This window comes from Maniola jurtina, chromosome 2 (assembly GCF_905333055.1).
Source record: "Maniola jurtina chromosome 2, ilManJurt1.1, whole genome shotgun sequence".
In the NCBI taxonomy this organism is placed as follows: domain Eukaryota; kingdom Metazoa; phylum Arthropoda; class Insecta; order Lepidoptera; family Nymphalidae; genus Maniola; species Maniola jurtina.
This window is the reverse complement of record NC_060030.1, coordinates 15,865,106-15,883,138: the sequence shown is the minus strand read 5'-3', so window position 1 is coordinate 15,883,138 and position 18,033 is coordinate 15,865,106. Positions and strand designations below refer to the sequence as shown.

The window sequence follows — 18,033 nt, the reverse complement described above, 5'->3', positions numbered from 1 at the left end:
AGTACTGCGACTTACTAATACAATGCAGAGTCTGAGCCTGGTGGTGATTTTGAAGTTTGAAAAGGTGCAATAGATTCTCTCTATAACTTAGACCCGTACTAAGACAGGATTTTGAGACATTGGATCTGGAATTGACCAAATAATCGTACAACAAAATTTCTCACGGACTAATGAAAGCTATGAACAAACGATTTCAGTAGTTAGATTTTATTAATTTTCTTACATTTCGATTCAAAACAATAAAATCAGTCAGAAAAATAGATACACTAATTTGACATTCCAAAACGAAGTAACTCTCATCTTAATAACAATTTGATGTATACTTTAAAAGTAACTGCATAAGGTAAGTTTTACAACAAATATTTTAACACCGATATTTCAGTGTTAGTCTAAGTGAGTGAGAACACAAAAGCCATTAAGATCCTTTGTATCGACAAAGGCAAACACAATAGGATCTTTTATTTCTTGTAAATTGGACTAGCTTTATGACAAAAAGTAGGTATGAAATTTTGCTTTGCACATGTTCAACTTTTGGCTGAGATAATAAAGTCTAAGTTGAAGGATATTGAATAAGATACATACTTATTTTTGTATCTATAAAACATTTACGACACCACAATTTTTGGTCAAACTTATTATTGACTTATAATACTTAGTGACGTATATACATATCAAACCGGCCAAGTGCGAGTCAGACTCACGCACCAAGGGTTCTGTACTAGGGTATTTTTTCCGACATTTTGCACGATAAATCAAAAACTATTATGCTTAAAAATAAATAAATAAACTGTTTTAGAATATACAGGTAAAGCCCTTTTATATAATTCCTCACTTGATATAGTTATATTACTTTGAAAACTGAAACACATTTTTTTTGTGATGAAACCATAAATTCATGGTTTTTGCCAAATTTCATGATTTTAGGTCAACAGGAAGTACCCTATAGGTTTTCTTGACATTCGGACATACAGACAGACATATAGACAACAAAGTGATCCTATAAGGGTTCTCTTTTTTCCTACGGAACCCTAATGAATGATATCATTGCATAGCAAGTAAATAAAATATTAATTATAACACCTTGGATAATCTTGAAAACATTTGAGACTTGAAATTGAATGTTATTTTCATAATCATCATGACCATCATCATCATCATCATTATCTGCCTGTGGATGTCTACTATTGGACATAGGCCTTCCCTAAAGAGCGCCACCACACCCGGTCCTCAGCCTTCCTCATGCAGCCACTTTCCGCCAGCCACTTTATATCATCAGTCCAACGTGCTGGAGGGTATCCCACATTACACTTGCTTATACGTGGTCTCCACAGATAGACAGACATATAGAGAGATAGACAGATAGACAGACCACAAAGCGATCCTATAAGGGTTCCTTTTTCCTTTTGAGATACGGAACTCTAATTAATGATGTCATTGCATAGGATGTGAAGAAAATAATAATTATAAGCCTTTGGATAACCTTGGAAACATCTCGGACTTGAAAGCGGATGTCATTTTCATAATCATCATGATCATCATCATCATCATCATCATCATTATCAGCCTGTGGATGTGCACTGTTAGACATAGGCCTTCCCTAAAGAGCGCCACCACACCTGGTCTGTTTATTTTTATTTTCAAATTATAAGTCCTGGTCCATAGTGACCAAATATTAGTTTCACTACACTGCAATCTAATATTTATTGAAATCTTTTAAAACTTAAATTATTTTTTAATATAATAAATGCACAATATCATTATCATATATCTTATCTTAAAATCTAGAAAAATCCTAAATAAATATACTTTATAACCTAGTACTTAATTTACTACTCTATGGCATTCTTACGACATTCCACCAGACAAAATGCTTATGAAACCCGATACAGGTCTTACCGCGCTGAGGCGACGGGTATGACTGACAAGATAACGTAATTACGGCCCATAACACTCAACAATAGGGTCGAAAATTCTTTGTACTCGCTCTGTACGCGATTTGAAGAGAATAAGCGAGGAAAGCGTGAAATCAAATAATTTAGAATATAATTTGAAATATAGCACTTACTGTGGAATGATCGGACCGAATTATTTATTTGATTGTTTTACACCTATGGTGAAAGTTACGTCTTTAAGAGCTTTGTCATTAAAGAGAAAAACCCAAAAGTCTAAGGTTTTAGACCAAACTTCTGATTTTTTTTCTATCGAGGAAAGTTTGTCCAATCATGTTTTTATCGGACCAAATCCAAGGGGATATAATGAAAAATATTATATATTAATTTCAAATTTTTCGATCCATGCGTTCCTAACTTATTTCCATTTTAGTAAACTTTAGTATCGACGAAAACGGAGACTGCCGCGTTAAGCGCAATTATTAAAGTTAAGGAAAACATTGTGAGGAAACCTGCATGCCTGAGAGTTCACCATAATGTTCTCAAAGGTGTGAGGTCTGCTAATCCGCACTGGGCCAGCGTGGCAGACTATGGCCTATTTTCTTCTCATTCTGAGAGGAGACCCGTTGTCAGTAGTGAATTGGCGATGGGTTGATCATCATGAAGTATCATTCTGTCTCTTTTGGTACATGTTGACTGAATTAGTAGCATTCTAGGTGCTAAATACTTAATTTAGCGCCTCTCCGTCTGTCTGTGGTATGCTAACTTGTCAAACTCGAACTGAAATTCAAAACTATAGCAAATGAAGTCAAATTACGCTCTATACCTACTCGTATGGACCTCAAGCACAGTTTACTCTGTCTCAAACCTATGACTGGCTCTAAAGAGCCTTGAAAAGAATAAAAGAGTTTTTTTTTTCGATGTTAATTTTCCATGTTTTTCCGACTCTCAGCCGTTTTCGTCGACATCAAATTTAAAATCTTTAATTTTTTTATTAACTTTACAAAACATAGTGTCTACAAGCTTTAGTGTGAAAATAACTAGTAATAATAGAATTTTTCGTTGACTCCATTCCTTTTCAAAGTTTTTTCTCGTTAGATGAGTGCAGGGTCCTAATTTTAATGGCAATTTTCTGATATTATAGAAAGCAAAACTTCTCGACGAAGAACTCACAACCAGTTCGATATAGGATTTCCCAAGTTCAACCTTTAAATAAATTTGCAATAAAAATTATTTCTATTCTTGTTTTTCTTAAATATCGAGTTTTATCAATTACTTATTATAAAACGGGTTTTGCAAGAGTTTTTATAATTTCTGCTAACAATGAGCGACGTGACATCATTTTTACACGAACGTTAGATATTTTTATTATTTAATTATGGTTTAACTAGAGATTGCTCTAGACATAGGAATAAAAGATCCTAAATACCTGTTTCGCGGATGACACAAAAAATTCTGTCCACCATCAATAATGGCAAAAAATAAAAAAAACCGATAAGTGCGAATCGGACTCGTAAACGAAGGGTTCCGTACCATCGTACAAGATATACCTAACACCGGCGTAACATATCTGGTCAGCGGCATCTATATGTTATTTAGTGAATTAAATTTTTCGTGTTTTAATTTTTTTTTTGTTTCGGATTTTTTCGTTTACTTTTAAGACCTACCTGCCTGCCAAATTTCATTATTCTAGGTCAACGGGAAGTACCCTATAGGTTTCTTGACAGACATGACAGACGGACAGACAGACAGACAACTAAGTGATCCTATAAGAGTTCCTTTTTTCCTTTTGAGGTACGGAACCCTGAAAGTACGTAATCTTGTACGATAGTACGAAACCCTTCGTGTGCGATTCCGACTCACACTTGACCTGACTTCATTTTAATTTAGTTTTTTTTTGTTTGAAAGGTGGCTTGATCGAGAGTGTTCTTAGCTATAATCCAAGTAAATCGGTTCAACCTTCACTTGTCGGGGGTGTTATAAATTTTTAATTTACACTTGTTAATAAATGTTGGTTGGTAGGCAGGTAGGTATTTTGACATGTGACTGTTAGTAGGTTTGCTCAATCCCTTGCCCAATCGCGATGTGTTTGAGCTGGGACGGTAGCGCGGCAAGGCCGTCCACACTCCACACTCCACGGGAAGGATTGACCAATAAAACTACATTACCAATCAACCTTTTTCATTCTTTAAATCTTTTTATTAGACACTCAGAATGAGAAGGGCCTATATCCACAGAAATCCTAATAATAGTGCCTTATATTATTCCTAATTCTGTGGCTAGATCATCGGCTAGGTAGGTGCGCGTGGGCAGACTTGTCACATCTTTTTGAGAACTCGGCTAAGCTTTGTTCATCATCATCATCGTCAACCCATCGCCGGCTCAACACTGAGCACAGATCTCCTCTCATAATAAGAAGGGGTTGACCATAGTCCACCATGCTGGCCACAGGCCAGGTGCAGATTGGCTTCACACACATTGGAGAACATTATGGAACTCTCAGGCATGGGTTTCTTCACGATGTTCTTCCTTCGCCGTTAAATCAAGTGGATCGGGGTTCGATCCCGGGCACGCACCTCTAACTTTTCAGAGCTTTGTGCGTTTTGAGCAAATTAATTAATTTCACTTGCTTTAACGGTGAAGGAACTACATATGTTGAGAAAACTGGCATGTCTGAGAGTTCTCCATAATGTCCTCAAAGCTACTTGAAGTCGACCAATCGATATGGTCATAACCCTTATCATTTTGAGAAGAGAACTGTAATCAGCAGAAGGCCGCTGATGAGTTGATGATGTTAAAGCAAGTGATATTAAATTGCTTAAAACGCAACACAACTCCGAAAAGTTAGAGGTGGGGATCGAATCCCAGATCTCCCAAACCGAGACCGAAGTCTCTAACCACTAGGCTATTACCTCTTCTGTCACCATCGCAATCAAGTCAGGTAAAAATATCATCACAAATAACACCTCTTTGACTCAAAGTCAAGGTTGAGGTATTGCGTAAACACATCAAAACACTGGTAGTGATCATTGACATTGAATTAATTTTAAATACCTACCTTCTTAACACCTTCAGAGGTCAGATTTCCAAAGGCAATCCAACTTCCATTGTACCAAATACGATAATATGTCTACTGGGTATAATGTATTAGGTACATACTTAAGGGCACGCTGTACGCTCGACCGAAATTGCCGGCGCACGTGCCCAATGTTTGCTATTTCACCTAACATTGAGTAAGAAAGAGATCCCCGGTATAAAGATGCCCTGGCTTCCCTCCACCATCCGCGCGAAGTCAAAGGGTTTGGGTGATAGGCACGATGATTTTCATCGAAAGGGTTGAACAATCGTACGGGAAAAGTATTTTTGAGAAAAAGTACTAATTTTATGGCTGCAGTGTAAAGTTATTTCAACTGATGAATAAATAAACTACGTCTAAAGTTAAATAGTTTTAGAATTATCATACCACTAATGGCCGAATCTTATCTATTTACGCACAAAGTTGTCATAAAAGTGTTAAAATGGGAATCTTCCGAGGATTATAACGTAAGCGCCCTACTTTCATTGGCGAAGAAAATTTTTTAAGCTTCTGTGTTCCGTAAGAAAAAAGTTTCTGAATCAGAGATGATCTTTTTGTCCATACTAGCTAAACTTTGGTGTTAGATTACTGAGGGACTTTCTGTTCCGAGATATTTTATTGAAGTACAATAATTATTTTCATTTTATTTAGTTCAACAGCGAGACTACTTTGAAACAATGTCATAAGTTATTACAAGTGGACGTCGCTGCAACAATCTACTTTTACTATTGCAAAAATGCATATTTGTACACACAGATTCATACTCAGTTATTCACTAGGTAGCTATGTACTATACATATAGATATAATTTATATGGTGTGCATACGTGCAAGTTTAGTTTTTAACTCTTGATATTCGGTTGGGCAACATGACAGCGTTGGGACATGACGTTGCGCAAAGAGGGCTAGGATCGGGTGCACCTGTTGAAACTCACTGACTACTCGAATTAAAATATAATGAAAATCTAAGTACTTGATTTAATTAAAATCCATACTAATATTATAAATGCGAAAGTGTGTCTGTCTTCTAACCGATTCTGACGAAATTTGGTACAGGCTTATATTCCGGGGACGGACATAGGCTACTTTTTATCCCGCAAAACCAAAGAGTTCCCACGGGGTTCCTAAAAAGCCATCCGCTTAACCGATTTGTATGAAATTTGGTACCGAGGTAGCTTGCGTCTCCTCATATCATCATCCTCTATAATCTATGTAGGTATGTACTAGCAAATAAAATCATTTCCATACTAAGTATCTATTCTAATCTTATATTATAAATGCGAATGTGTGTCCGTCTTTCTATCAGTTATCTTTTCGTGGCCCATCCAATTAACCGATTTTGATGAATATAGCTTGCAACCCGGAGATATATTATTTTATATTCAGGAAGAAAAAGGAGTTCCCACTAGGTTTTTCAAAAGCTAAATTTATACGGACGGAGTCTCGGGTATCTTCAAGTATTGTATAAAGAAAATAATTTGTAACACGAGACATAAGTTGTTTAAGTAAATGGCACGATGATCATATGGTGATGGTAAATTTTTGACTTCTAATCCAAAAATTTAGATACGAAATATGAATGCTTATGTAATCATTATATTTTTAGAAAAGTATTAGGCTTTCAATCTCTTTTGAAACGGATAATTTGTATGTCTTCAGTGACTCTATAATATTATCAGCTTTGAAAGTAGTTTCTAATTAGAATAAACTAACAAAAAAGTCTGAAATTGCAATGTTTGCTAAGCCAAATACTCTAAACATTATAATTATCATACCGTCATGAACGTGTCTTTAATTTTCGGCTTCGAAGGTCCATTACTCCATGTAAAGTGTTGTCTCGTAAGGAATATCGTAACTTCTTATTGAGTCATGGACACAAAGGCATTGACATGGATCTGTCAGCCTTGGCCTTTGGATCAGCTCTGTACGTGCTAAGTTTTGATATAGCCTGTTAAGTAGGATGTACTATCAACATAGTATACCATTAGCGTCTCAGTACATTTGGAACTTATAAGACTTAAATAACACACACAGTTTCAACATTTTTAACCCTCGACCCAAAAAAAGGGGTGTTATAAGTTTGACGTGTGTATCTGTGTATCTGCGTTTCTGTGTATCTGTCTGTGGCATCGTAGCTCCTAAACTAATGAACCGATTTTAATTTAGTTTTTTTTTTGTTTACAAGGTGGCTTGATCGAGATTGTTCTTAGCTACAATCCAAGAAAATCGGTTCAGCCGTTTGAAAGATACCAGCTCTTTTCTAGTTACTGTAACCTTCACTTGTCGGGGGTGTTATAAATTTTTAATTTACACTTGTGCAATGTAGGGTTAAATAAGAGATCACAATCACCCTTAACTTTTGATAGCGGCTAGTTAGATAATTTTATTTAAAGCAGAAGTAAGAATTTAACCTGTCCTAGGTTTCTCGAAATCTATTCCTATTGGGTTCAGTATTTCTTGACCAAGCGGTTTCTGCTGTAGAAATCTATGTTGATATATCAGTCAGTAAGTTTCTTTCACCTACTGATTTAGTTATCTTTATAATGGTGGTTTTTTTTTTTTCAATTTTTTGTTTATTTATTAAATTGGAGAAACGATTCTTGATAATTAGCTGTTCACTAAAGTTTGCATAGTTTTAATAGAAAAAATGTATAGTGCAAGTGTTATAACGGTTTATGTACGCGTATTTTAACACTGTAGGGAACAGTATTTAAATACTCATAAAAAGATTTCCTTGACTCGATTTGAGAGAAAACTTGATTGTCGAGTAATTGGTGACTTCTGAGCAAATGGTACCGCAATAAAATCTCAATTTATGCTATTTTACGCGCCACACGTGGGTCTGTCGGTTTAATTATTACTATTTCAGATAGGTAATTGCAAAAGGTTAAACGGCATTTTGTAAACTCTACCACTTGCCTACGCATAAATTAATGCAACCACGTGCTTGGAGTTTGGTCTCAATTTCAAGTCACGCATCGCGACTTTTTGAGCCTATAATGCCACCACGGAAATTATAGCCTAGCTGATATTTTAGCTTGCAAAGCTAAAATATCTAGGTTCAGATCACTCCGATAACTCCGGTAGGGTAGAGCTAACCTAGACTACGTTAGCTGACTTAGCTTAGCTCTGCTCTCTCTAACAGTATGAACTGAAGTATGAAAAAATGCTGAAGCTACGCGAGCTAGACTGAGCTAAGTTAGTTTAGCTCGCGATGTAGCTCGCATTTTAGTGCGATGCGTACTCGTAAAAGTGAATGCAAACTTACCTACATTCAAAATGCAAATTATCAATTGTTAATTTTTTTTAATTGATAATCTTACCTTATCTAGTTACTGCGCAAATCACTGAATAGGTGAGTGGTGCAAATCATGCCCGCTAGGAATGGTGCCAGGAGTACTGGCTGCATTTCCGCGCTGATCAACCAGGCTGATCCTTTGCGAAAAAAACGAGCCAACCTTTCTTTCCTCAGATGAGGTCATTAACCGCGGCGAAATGTCTCGTAATTTTATTAACACAAGACTACATGACCCCAGGATCTCCACGGCAAACGAAATAAAATGAGAGAGGCATACTTGCGTTGTTTGCCGGTTTCAGCCATTTCTGCTGCGGCTCCCGGTCTTGATGCTGTCACCCTAGTATGACAAGGGGCCAATGTGTCAACGCACGCTGACACCACATTAGGGCCCGTCTCTGGTCACAGGGAACTATCGTCAATCTCTTACCATCATCCCGTCTATAGCCTGCCGGCTCAATAGGAATATCTATGGTTGCAAGAAAGAGCCATTTTGATCGTATTGTTCTTAACTTAAACCTACTCTCTTCTTTCAGGGACGAGCGGGAGGAGTCCAGAAAGCGATGCATAGCGCCGAAGGAGAACATATGCATTAGATGCGGCGGAGACCAGCTGGGAGGTCCTGTGCCTTGCATTTGTCTAGAACAAAGGTAAGCAAAGGACTATAAAAAAATATTTCTAGTAAAAAATTATGAACTCACCCTATTACTATCCCAAGAGTTTTCCTATCGTTATGTCATAAATGGAAAGAGGTCACAACTTACGACCCTCAGTAATAAAGAATACATTGGAGAGAGAGACAGAGAGAGAGAGAGAGAGTTAAGACTACTCTCCATGGTGTAAGTAATTACTGTGCTTACTGTCCCAATCGATTTTTATGGACGGGATTAATCAAGAGTGAGATGGACGATATTTTAAAAACACAAATAACGCGTTATTATTTTGAAAACTGATCAATATTTGGTATTTATTGGAAGATATTTGTGTAAATATTATTGTGTAGCACTTGTATTAACCATTTTATAAATCTAGTACCATGGGACCTATTCCACGTATTTATGCACCTTACTCACAACCTGCACGGGGAAGCTGGAAGAAATCTCTGTTTAGAGATAAGCATTTCCTTTGTACATAGCTTAATTTATCTTAACTTTGTAACTACAATTTTGGTACATGAAATATATATATAATATTTAAAAAAAAATTGTCATCATAAGAAAAGTTTGCTAAAAAGTTGTCAATTTTGCAATTTTATTTGTTACATGCTTTATTTACGCACAAAACTGCCTCAAAAGTTGGTTTAAAAAATAGGAATTATTTCAAGGATTTTATTATATTCATTGATTCACTTTCAAAATTTTATTATATTCATTGTTGTCGGGCATAAATAATGAAGAGATAAATCGATAATCGGCTTAATTTTAAATCTAGGACAGCAAATCACACTTCACACTAATATTATAAATGTGGAAGTTTGTGTGTGTGTGTGTATGTTTGTTACTCCTTCACGCAAAAACTTCTGGACGGATTTGGCTGGGAATGGAGATAGATAATATCCTGAATTAGCACATAGGCTACTTTTTATCCCGGAAAATTAAAGAGTTCCAACGGGATTTCGAAAAACCTAAATTCACGCGGGCGAAGTCGCGGGCATCGGCTAGTAATAGAATAATAGAAAGTGCGTTGTAACCGCAAGGAGGCAGCTAAAATGAACCAGTTTCCAACTGTTCCAGGCAGGTTAAGTTCGAGTCGGGCGCGTGGTTCCTGCGTCAGGCGCAACGAGCTCTCAGCCTTATGCCGTGGACCTTCAGCACCGACCGACTGGAACAAATTGGTACGTTCTACCAACGGTGGCTCTCTTCTAAAATCAATGGTTTTACCGATATTCATAAGCATCGGGAGTGGTACTTACCCACGATCCATACTTCCATACTAAATGCGAAAGTGTATCTGTCTGTCTGTCTGCTGTCTGTTCACGGTCCAACATTTTAACCGATTCTGACGAAGTTTGGTACAAGGTTAGCTTATATCCCGAGGACGGACATAGACTTTTTATCCCGGAAAATCAAAGAGTTCCCACGGGATTCCTAAAGAGTAAAGGCCCATCCGTTTAACCGATTTAAATATGAAATTTGGTTCAGAGTTAACTTGCATCCCGGAAACTGACATAGACAACTTTTTATCTTGGAAAATAAAAAAGTTACCGCGGGATTTTTAAAATGCTTAAATCCACGCGGACGAAGTCGCGGGCATCATCTAGTTGCAAATAAAACGAGGCTGAATATTTTGTCCGAATGCTCGTTGTCTAATGGACAGTATTTCACTCCCACGTTTTTGGTACGAAATCTGGTGCTCCAAGAACATGTCTTTAGGCGTTAGCGTCGCTTACTAAACTTCTTCGGACACTTCTCTCAGCGTGAGTGTGACTTCATCGAGCGTCTTGTAGTTCAGCAAAGTAGAAGTCAACAGAGGGCGAGAAAGGTCGCCGTGACAAAGGTGACATATTATATTATAGTCTTGAAAAGAACATACGAGTACTTCGAGTACAAAGTACTATACTTATAACTTTTCATAGAACTTTTCTATCAATTCCAGATGAGGAAGAATGCGAAGGTCCCAGCTCCAGCGAGGGTCGGGGAGACCTGCACAACGTGAGGGAGTTCCTCGAAGCCATATCCGCGCGGCTGTCTGGCGGACCTCTGGAGGGGACGAGGGTTGCGCCGTTATATGACCACCCTGCTTGTAAGTCCTTCTTAGATTTAACCTATTTATATTTACTTCTTCTTCTCTTGATTTTCTTTACTGTACTTGGACGTAGCCGTCCGTTGTACGTGAGATCTCTGGTGCGGTTTCCCGCCGGATCACTCCAACCAGCCAAGTTCACTCCAAAATCCTAGCAGGCACTCAGGTCGGTGACGAGGACTTCGGAGAGTGTTGATGGAGAGTCAATGTAGGCTTCTCGTTGGGATACACTGCAGCATTTGAGCAGTACGTGTTCTGGTGTCACCAGCATGCTCTTTGATACCTAGAATGGAGAGATAGAATGGCGATTTATGTCATATGGACAAGAAGTTTAGAAAACTGACTGCTAGGTGCTAACCTTCAATAATGGACAGTCACATGAAGACTTGCTCACACTCACTTATGTCATTCGAGAAAGAAAATCGTCACATCATGTAAATTATGATTTTGTAAATATCTAAATGCTAAACCCATTCATATTGCATAGATGTGAGCATGTTCGAGCGTCACCACGCGGCAATACGCGACACGCTCGCCGCCCTAACCACTGCGCTTCGTGACGCGCTCAAACGTAAGATAGACGCACAACTACGAATAACTGAGTAGGCTTCTGCGGTGGAGTGTGGTGGAGTGGAGTGGTGTGGGAAGAGAGGCAAGCGTTACAAGTTGAAGAATCACTGAGCTCTCGTGTCACGTCATCACAGCCCTGCCGCACCGCTCCACTACCACAGGAACCTTCTCAGTTATGAGTTATGCCTGTAGCAGTATAGAGGTTAATCCACACCTGCGCATGTACATGAACCGTGCATAACACGCATCATAAGAACGGGACGTGTTCACGAGTCTCCGAGGTTTGCGTGTATATTGTACAAGTCACGGCGTGCGTATGCTCGTGAGTTTTTGGGAGTGAGTACAAACATGACACTAGCCATACACGATCAAGAGTTTATCGGTCAACTTTGCAGCGGAGTTGAAGCGGCGTGCAGTAAACCTAACGGTGTATGGCTGTCAGTGTGCATCATTCATGCACACTTGACGGTGTATGACTATCAGTGTGCATGATTCATGCACACTTGATGTTGTATGGCTATCAGTTGCCTGGACGGCGCTTCAAGTCCAGTGCAAACTTGACTGGTAAACTCTTGATATTGTATAATGGACAGCGTGATATACGCGTTTGAGATATGCACGTGCGTACAGACATAGTGACGCGTCCATAGGCGTTTGATGCGTGTTATGTGCACGATTCGCGCGCGTGCGCTGATGTGGCTCCATCTTAACACAGCATGCACAATGGCTCGTAGAAGACGTAGCAGACACCAAGCACTCTGTAATCTTTCATAGATTGGTGCACGAACAATACTTGTCTTTTGTCTTGATGATCTAATGGGCCAGGCGTGAAACCTTGCCACAATACTCGAAAGCCCTGCTCTACCACATGCTATACTTCCTCATACACATACTATGCTATACTTCCTCACTGTCACTTTCCTATCTATCTCGCTTATTTTGATCTAGCTTGAACCATAAAAGAAACGAACAATCCTATATTTTGGGTAGCATAAGATCGTAGACATAACTTTGCTAAAATATTTTTGTAGGCGTTTATTTAAAAAATCAAAAGATATTTTATCATATTTTATTCATAGACCCATGATTTCTTTACTGCAGACCCCTTTCAGAATTCGCACTCTTATTCGGGGGATATGAGGTTCAATCCCGGGCACACATTCTAACTTTTCTATATCGAAGGCAAAAAGTTGTTAGAAAACCTGTATACCTGCCCGGCTAGTATGAGCAGTAGATAAAAATTATATCCCCCGATTATATTCACTGATTTCTATGACATCAGTGGATATAATCGGAGGATATACTTTTTATCTATTACCCATGCGAGCCGGACTGGGAATTAGTTCTCCATAATGTTCTCAAAAGTGTGTGAAGTCTGCAAATCCGCATTTGACTAGTATGGTGCACTATGGTAATACAATCCCATTCTGGAAGCTCTATCCTCAGTTGTAGGCTAGCTATGGGTAATGGGTTCTCAGTTGTAGATACAAAAACCTAGCTATTCAGGCACATACCTAGTTATTTCGCATCTGTGTTTATAGTCGTTCATTATGGTTCTTATTTAATGTTAGCAATGAATAGACGTATAAAGGTTGAACACCTTTTGACCTTCGTTTTATTATTATTTTCCTTCGTGGAACCAAAACAGTTTTCCAGTTTGCAATGACGTCAATACACTTTAAATGTGACCTCACCGCGATGAAAAAAATTCTCAACACCTGTGCAGTTCTACCACGGAGTACGTACTTAATAAGAAGAGTCATCATCACTATCATGATCAATCCATGGCCGTCTCACTACTGAGCACGGGTCTTCTCTCGCTGGCCAAGTGCGGATCGGTAGAGTTCACACACCTTTGAGAACATTATGGAGAACTCTCAGGCATGCAGTAATTCTCACGATGTTTTCCTTCGAACTTAATATGCATCTAAAGAAATAATATCAATTGCTTTAACGGTAACTCAAAACCCGTTTTCAGTTGTGTGTTGTTGTGAAACCCTTTTCAGATATGTTTTGTTGTGAAACCCATTTTTAGTTGGGTGTTGTTGTGTAACCCCGTTTTCAGTTGTGTGCTATTTTGAAACCAGTTTTGAGTTGTGTGTTATTTTGAAAACTCGTTTTCAGTTGAGTGTTGTTGTGAGTTTGACATATTTTTTGTATTGTACTTTTTAATTATTTTTTTATTTTATTTCCATGTCTGATTTGTTTTTTTTCGTCTCATTTAACGAACCGCATGTAGATATAACTAACACAATATTTGTACGCCACCACGGCTAATGTGCTGAAACTTGTAATCATATATATCATCTTTTATACACACATTATGCAAATAAATAATTCTATTCTATTCTATTGTGAAAACCCATTTTTAACCCCCGACCTAAAAAGAGGGGTATTATAAGTTTGACGTGTGTATCTGTGTATCTGTGTGTCTGTGTATCTGTGTATCTGTGTATCTGTCTGTGGCATCGTAGCGCCTAAACGAATGAACCGATTTTAATTTACTTTTTTTGTTTGAAAGGTGGCTTGATCGAGAGTGTTCTTAGCTATAATCCAAAAAAAATGGTTCAGCCGTTTAAGAGTTATCAGCTCTTTTCTAGTTTTCTTGTAGAAAAGAAGGTTAGATAACCGTTAGGTTCATAATATTATGTCAATTGACAAATATCAAGCTGTCAAGATGGACGTTGCCTAAATACATAATTATTTATTTAAAAATGATGTTTTGGAAAACTCAGATACTTTAGATCGTAGGCGCGGAATAGTTCAAGAAAATCAGTTCAGCCGTTTGAAAGTTATCAGGTCTTTTCGGTCTTTTCTAGTTACTGTAACCTTCACTTGTCGGGGGTGTTATAAATTTTTAATTTACACTTTACACTTGTTAGGTGTGTGTCGGTGATGGATTGTGATGATGGTGATGATATATTCTGGGTCGCGGCCAACAAAGTTCGTTCGCATTTAGGAATATATGATTATTTATAATTTGCTGATCGTAAAAATACAAGTAAATTGTAATTATTTTTCAAAAGCACTTGTAAAAGTTTATTTGAATAAAAATCTATTCTATTCTATTCTATTCTATAATTAACTGTTGTCTGGTACGACACACAAATCGTTTCGTTCATGACCCTCGAGTAATTTAATCATTATTATGAGCATACTAATTGCTTATTCCGTATAGTGTACATATATTATAAATAATTATACTTGTAATTACGACAAATCCGTTGTTTTACAACATTGTAAAAAGGCATACCCCTACTTGTGTATATTTTATTTCGCGTTAGGTTAGCGACTTTGGTGGCGATCCACGATGAAGCCTATCACACAATAAGATAAGGAAATAAAAAAAATCGACCAAGTATAAATATATAAGTAAAAAACTAGATAGAAGATCGGAAAGAACGGAAGATATTCTACTGGTGAGTTAATAGATATCTTCACTAGGAATAATTGTGTACAATATTATAACAGTATCGGATGAGGCGTGACGAGGAGCACGCGCAATGGTGTGGAAACATGCATAATATGTATGAGATGAACCGGCCATAGCACGGGGAAGGTCAACGTCAGTCTACAGGGTGTTTGGTAATTAGTATATAATGACGACACGTCGCGTACTCATGCTACTTTGATCTGATGAATACAATGCTGAAGTAAAATGATGAAATAAAATTATAAAAATTTCCGTACAAATTTTTTTTTTATTTTTTATGACCAAGTTTTCATGGCCCCAACGTGCCCTAACTCACTGAGATCGTTGACCTTGGCCTATCTAAAGATGGCCAGCGACCTCAGTGAACTAGGGCACGTTAGGGTCATGAAAACTTTGACATAATTTTTTTTTTAAATTTTATATGGAATTTTTTTAATTTTATTTCGTCATTATACTTCAGAATTGTGTTTATCAGATCAAAGTAGCATGGGTACGTGTCGTCATTATATACTGATTACCAAACACCCTGTATAGTCACTATTCAGTACTTAAGCTGAGAATAGCGAGGGCTAATTTTTAGGGTACCGTACCAAAATGGTAAAAATTAAACCCTTAAATGGTGCGGCTTTCTCCGTCCGTCTATCACAAACGATTATTTCTGTAATTCTATCATATTAAAGCTATCAACATGAAATTTGGAACAGTTGTAGATATATGTAGGTATAATAGTGGCCCAGCATCATTGGAATAAAAAAAAAGTGAAAGCTATTTTTAGTGCAATTAAAAAGGGGAGATAATTGGGGTTTGAAATGTCAAAATAAAATAATCATACCGAGTGAGATATCATATGAAAGGGGTGTTTACCTGTACATTCTAAAACAGATTTTTATTTATTTTTACGCATAATAGTTTTTGATTTATCGTGCAGAATGTCAAAAAAGACCCGAGTATGGAATCGTCGGAGACTGACTTGCACTTGGCCGGTTTTTTTTGGTAGACTCTGCATCGTGAACCGTTTGGTAGAGTCATAAACAGGTGGTAGAGTCAGACAATTTTGAAAACCTAAAAGATATCCAGCGGTGAAGGCGTGCAGACTGATGGATTGAATCGGAAATAAATGTAATCTCTTCTTGGTGTATAATCATTTATTATGAAAACTAACTTATCCCCGCGACTTCGCGTAGACCATAGAAGTTTCAAAATCCTTTTTTCCTCCTTAGTGTTGAAAAATCTTTTCTGAGTGAACCTCATAACAGTTTTCTGCATGCCATTTTCAGCCCGATCCGTCCAGTAGTTTGAGCTATGAGTTGATAGATCAATCAGTCAGACAGCTTTTCTTCTTATATTATTGGACTCATTACCTATACTCTTTGTACTTAACACCTTTTGTACCTGTACAAATAAAGTATATGACTACGATTATGATATTATTTAGATAATTAAGTTTTAAACAGTTAGAGCAATAATTTAGAGCCTCGATAACTCAACGGTTGAGGAGCGGACTGAATTCCGAAAGGTTGGCTGGCAGTTCAAACCCCACCCGTTGCACTATTATAAGCTTTATACTTAATTGGAGGGGAAAGGGGGAGTATTAGTCATGATTAGCATGGCTATAATATTCTTTAAAAAAAATGATTACTTTTATACTATTTCATCCAAATTAGTATTTGCAATATCTTTCCCAGCGATCACATAAAGCCGCGCTCGCAACCTACCTCAAGATAATTTATGTTCCTTTTTCCTACCCGCGAACGCATAAAAATGGCCATAAAACCAACTCCCGCCAACACAGCCTGCAGCAATAGACCATGGCAAAGCAATTGTGATTTGCATTCGGGATCGAGTTGCTAGGTAGGTACGTGTTAAGTGTTAACTCTCATAGGTTAAAACAATTGAAAATCTGGTATTATACCGCGACTTCGTCTAGGTAGAATAAACTCTGCACCCCCTTATTTGAATTTTTATTAGGGTCCCGTACCCAATGGGTAACAGCGGAGCCCTATTAATGTCACTCTGCTGTCTGACTGTCTGTCTGTCCGCGTGTCACAGGTCTCTAGCTCGTGACGACAAACCTGAAATTTTCTGAATTTTACATAAATGCCAGTAGGCATTTGCATACATATTTTTATTCTTCAAATATTGTTTCGGGTGATAACTGATAACGTTTTTAATCCCCCAAACGTTTACAAAATTAGACAATTTGGGTCTCATTAGACCTTACACCTACACTACACCTTAAACTAGGCTCGTACGTTTTATTCTTTAGTATTTCTGTTTACTTCAATTAAAAACTAAAAATACTTACTCAAAAAAGTTTTTAGGTTAAAAATATGGATACCAAGACGCTAGTAACATTTAACTTAGGCAATATTTCTTTAAAATTAAAATTTACAAGCGTAGTTCTTCATTATATCTACAACATTTCTAAGAATTATGAAAATTGGACTAAAATTTACGTGGAGGAAATCTTTATTGCTTTTTGTATGAAAATTTACAAATATCACCGCGTCAAATGTACTGTTTTTAACCCCCGACCCAAAAAGAGGGGTTTTATAAGTTTGTCGTGTGTATCTGTGTATCTGTCTGTGGCATCGTAGCTCCTAAAATAATGAACCGTTTTTAATTCAGTTTTTTTTTTGTTTGAAAGGTGGCTTCATCGGGAGTGTTCTTAGCTATAATCCAAGAAGATCGGTTCAGCCGTTTGAAAGTTATCAGCTCTTTTCTAGTTACTGTAACCTTCACTTGTCGGGGGTGTTATAAATTTTTAATTTACACTTAATGTGGTCATTTGATTCTTTGACGTAACCGATACAATTTTCAACGAAAGCGATCCCCGGTGGCGATAGCGACTGGCGTCACAATAATTGCGCCGACGCAGGTTTTTATGACGTCCAGCCTCCAGCCGAGCGTGGGATCGCGAAGAACGCAGAAAAAAGAAAACTAACAGAACTGGCCGCTATTATTGTTCAGGGCACTATAAAGAAACGTTAGCCGTTGTGAAAAAAAGAAAAGAAATACGAGCCGCTTGC

General features: G+C 37.6%; 1 protein-coding gene across 4 annotated transcripts in view; it reads left to right on the top strand.

Annotated features, from left to right (window-relative positions):
* LOC123874672 overlaps window positions 1-18,033 on the top strand; it is a 132,974-nt gene that overhangs the window by 50,614 nt on the left and 64,327 nt on the right. For 3 of the 4 annotated variants that reach the window (XM_045920179.1, XM_045920212.1, XM_045920204.1), the window contains exons 3-6: window positions 8,796-8,909; window positions 9,993-10,093; window positions 10,855-11,001; window positions 11,489-11,572. In XM_045920179.1, coding sequence (XP_045776135.1) covers window positions 8,796-8,909; window positions 9,993-10,093; window positions 10,855-11,001; window positions 11,489-11,572 — 446 coding nt within the window. The remainder of the gene's footprint in view (window positions 1-8,795; window positions 8,910-9,992; window positions 10,094-10,854; window positions 11,002-11,488; window positions 11,573-18,033) is intronic. The other variant, XM_045920186.1, reaches the window with a different exon arrangement.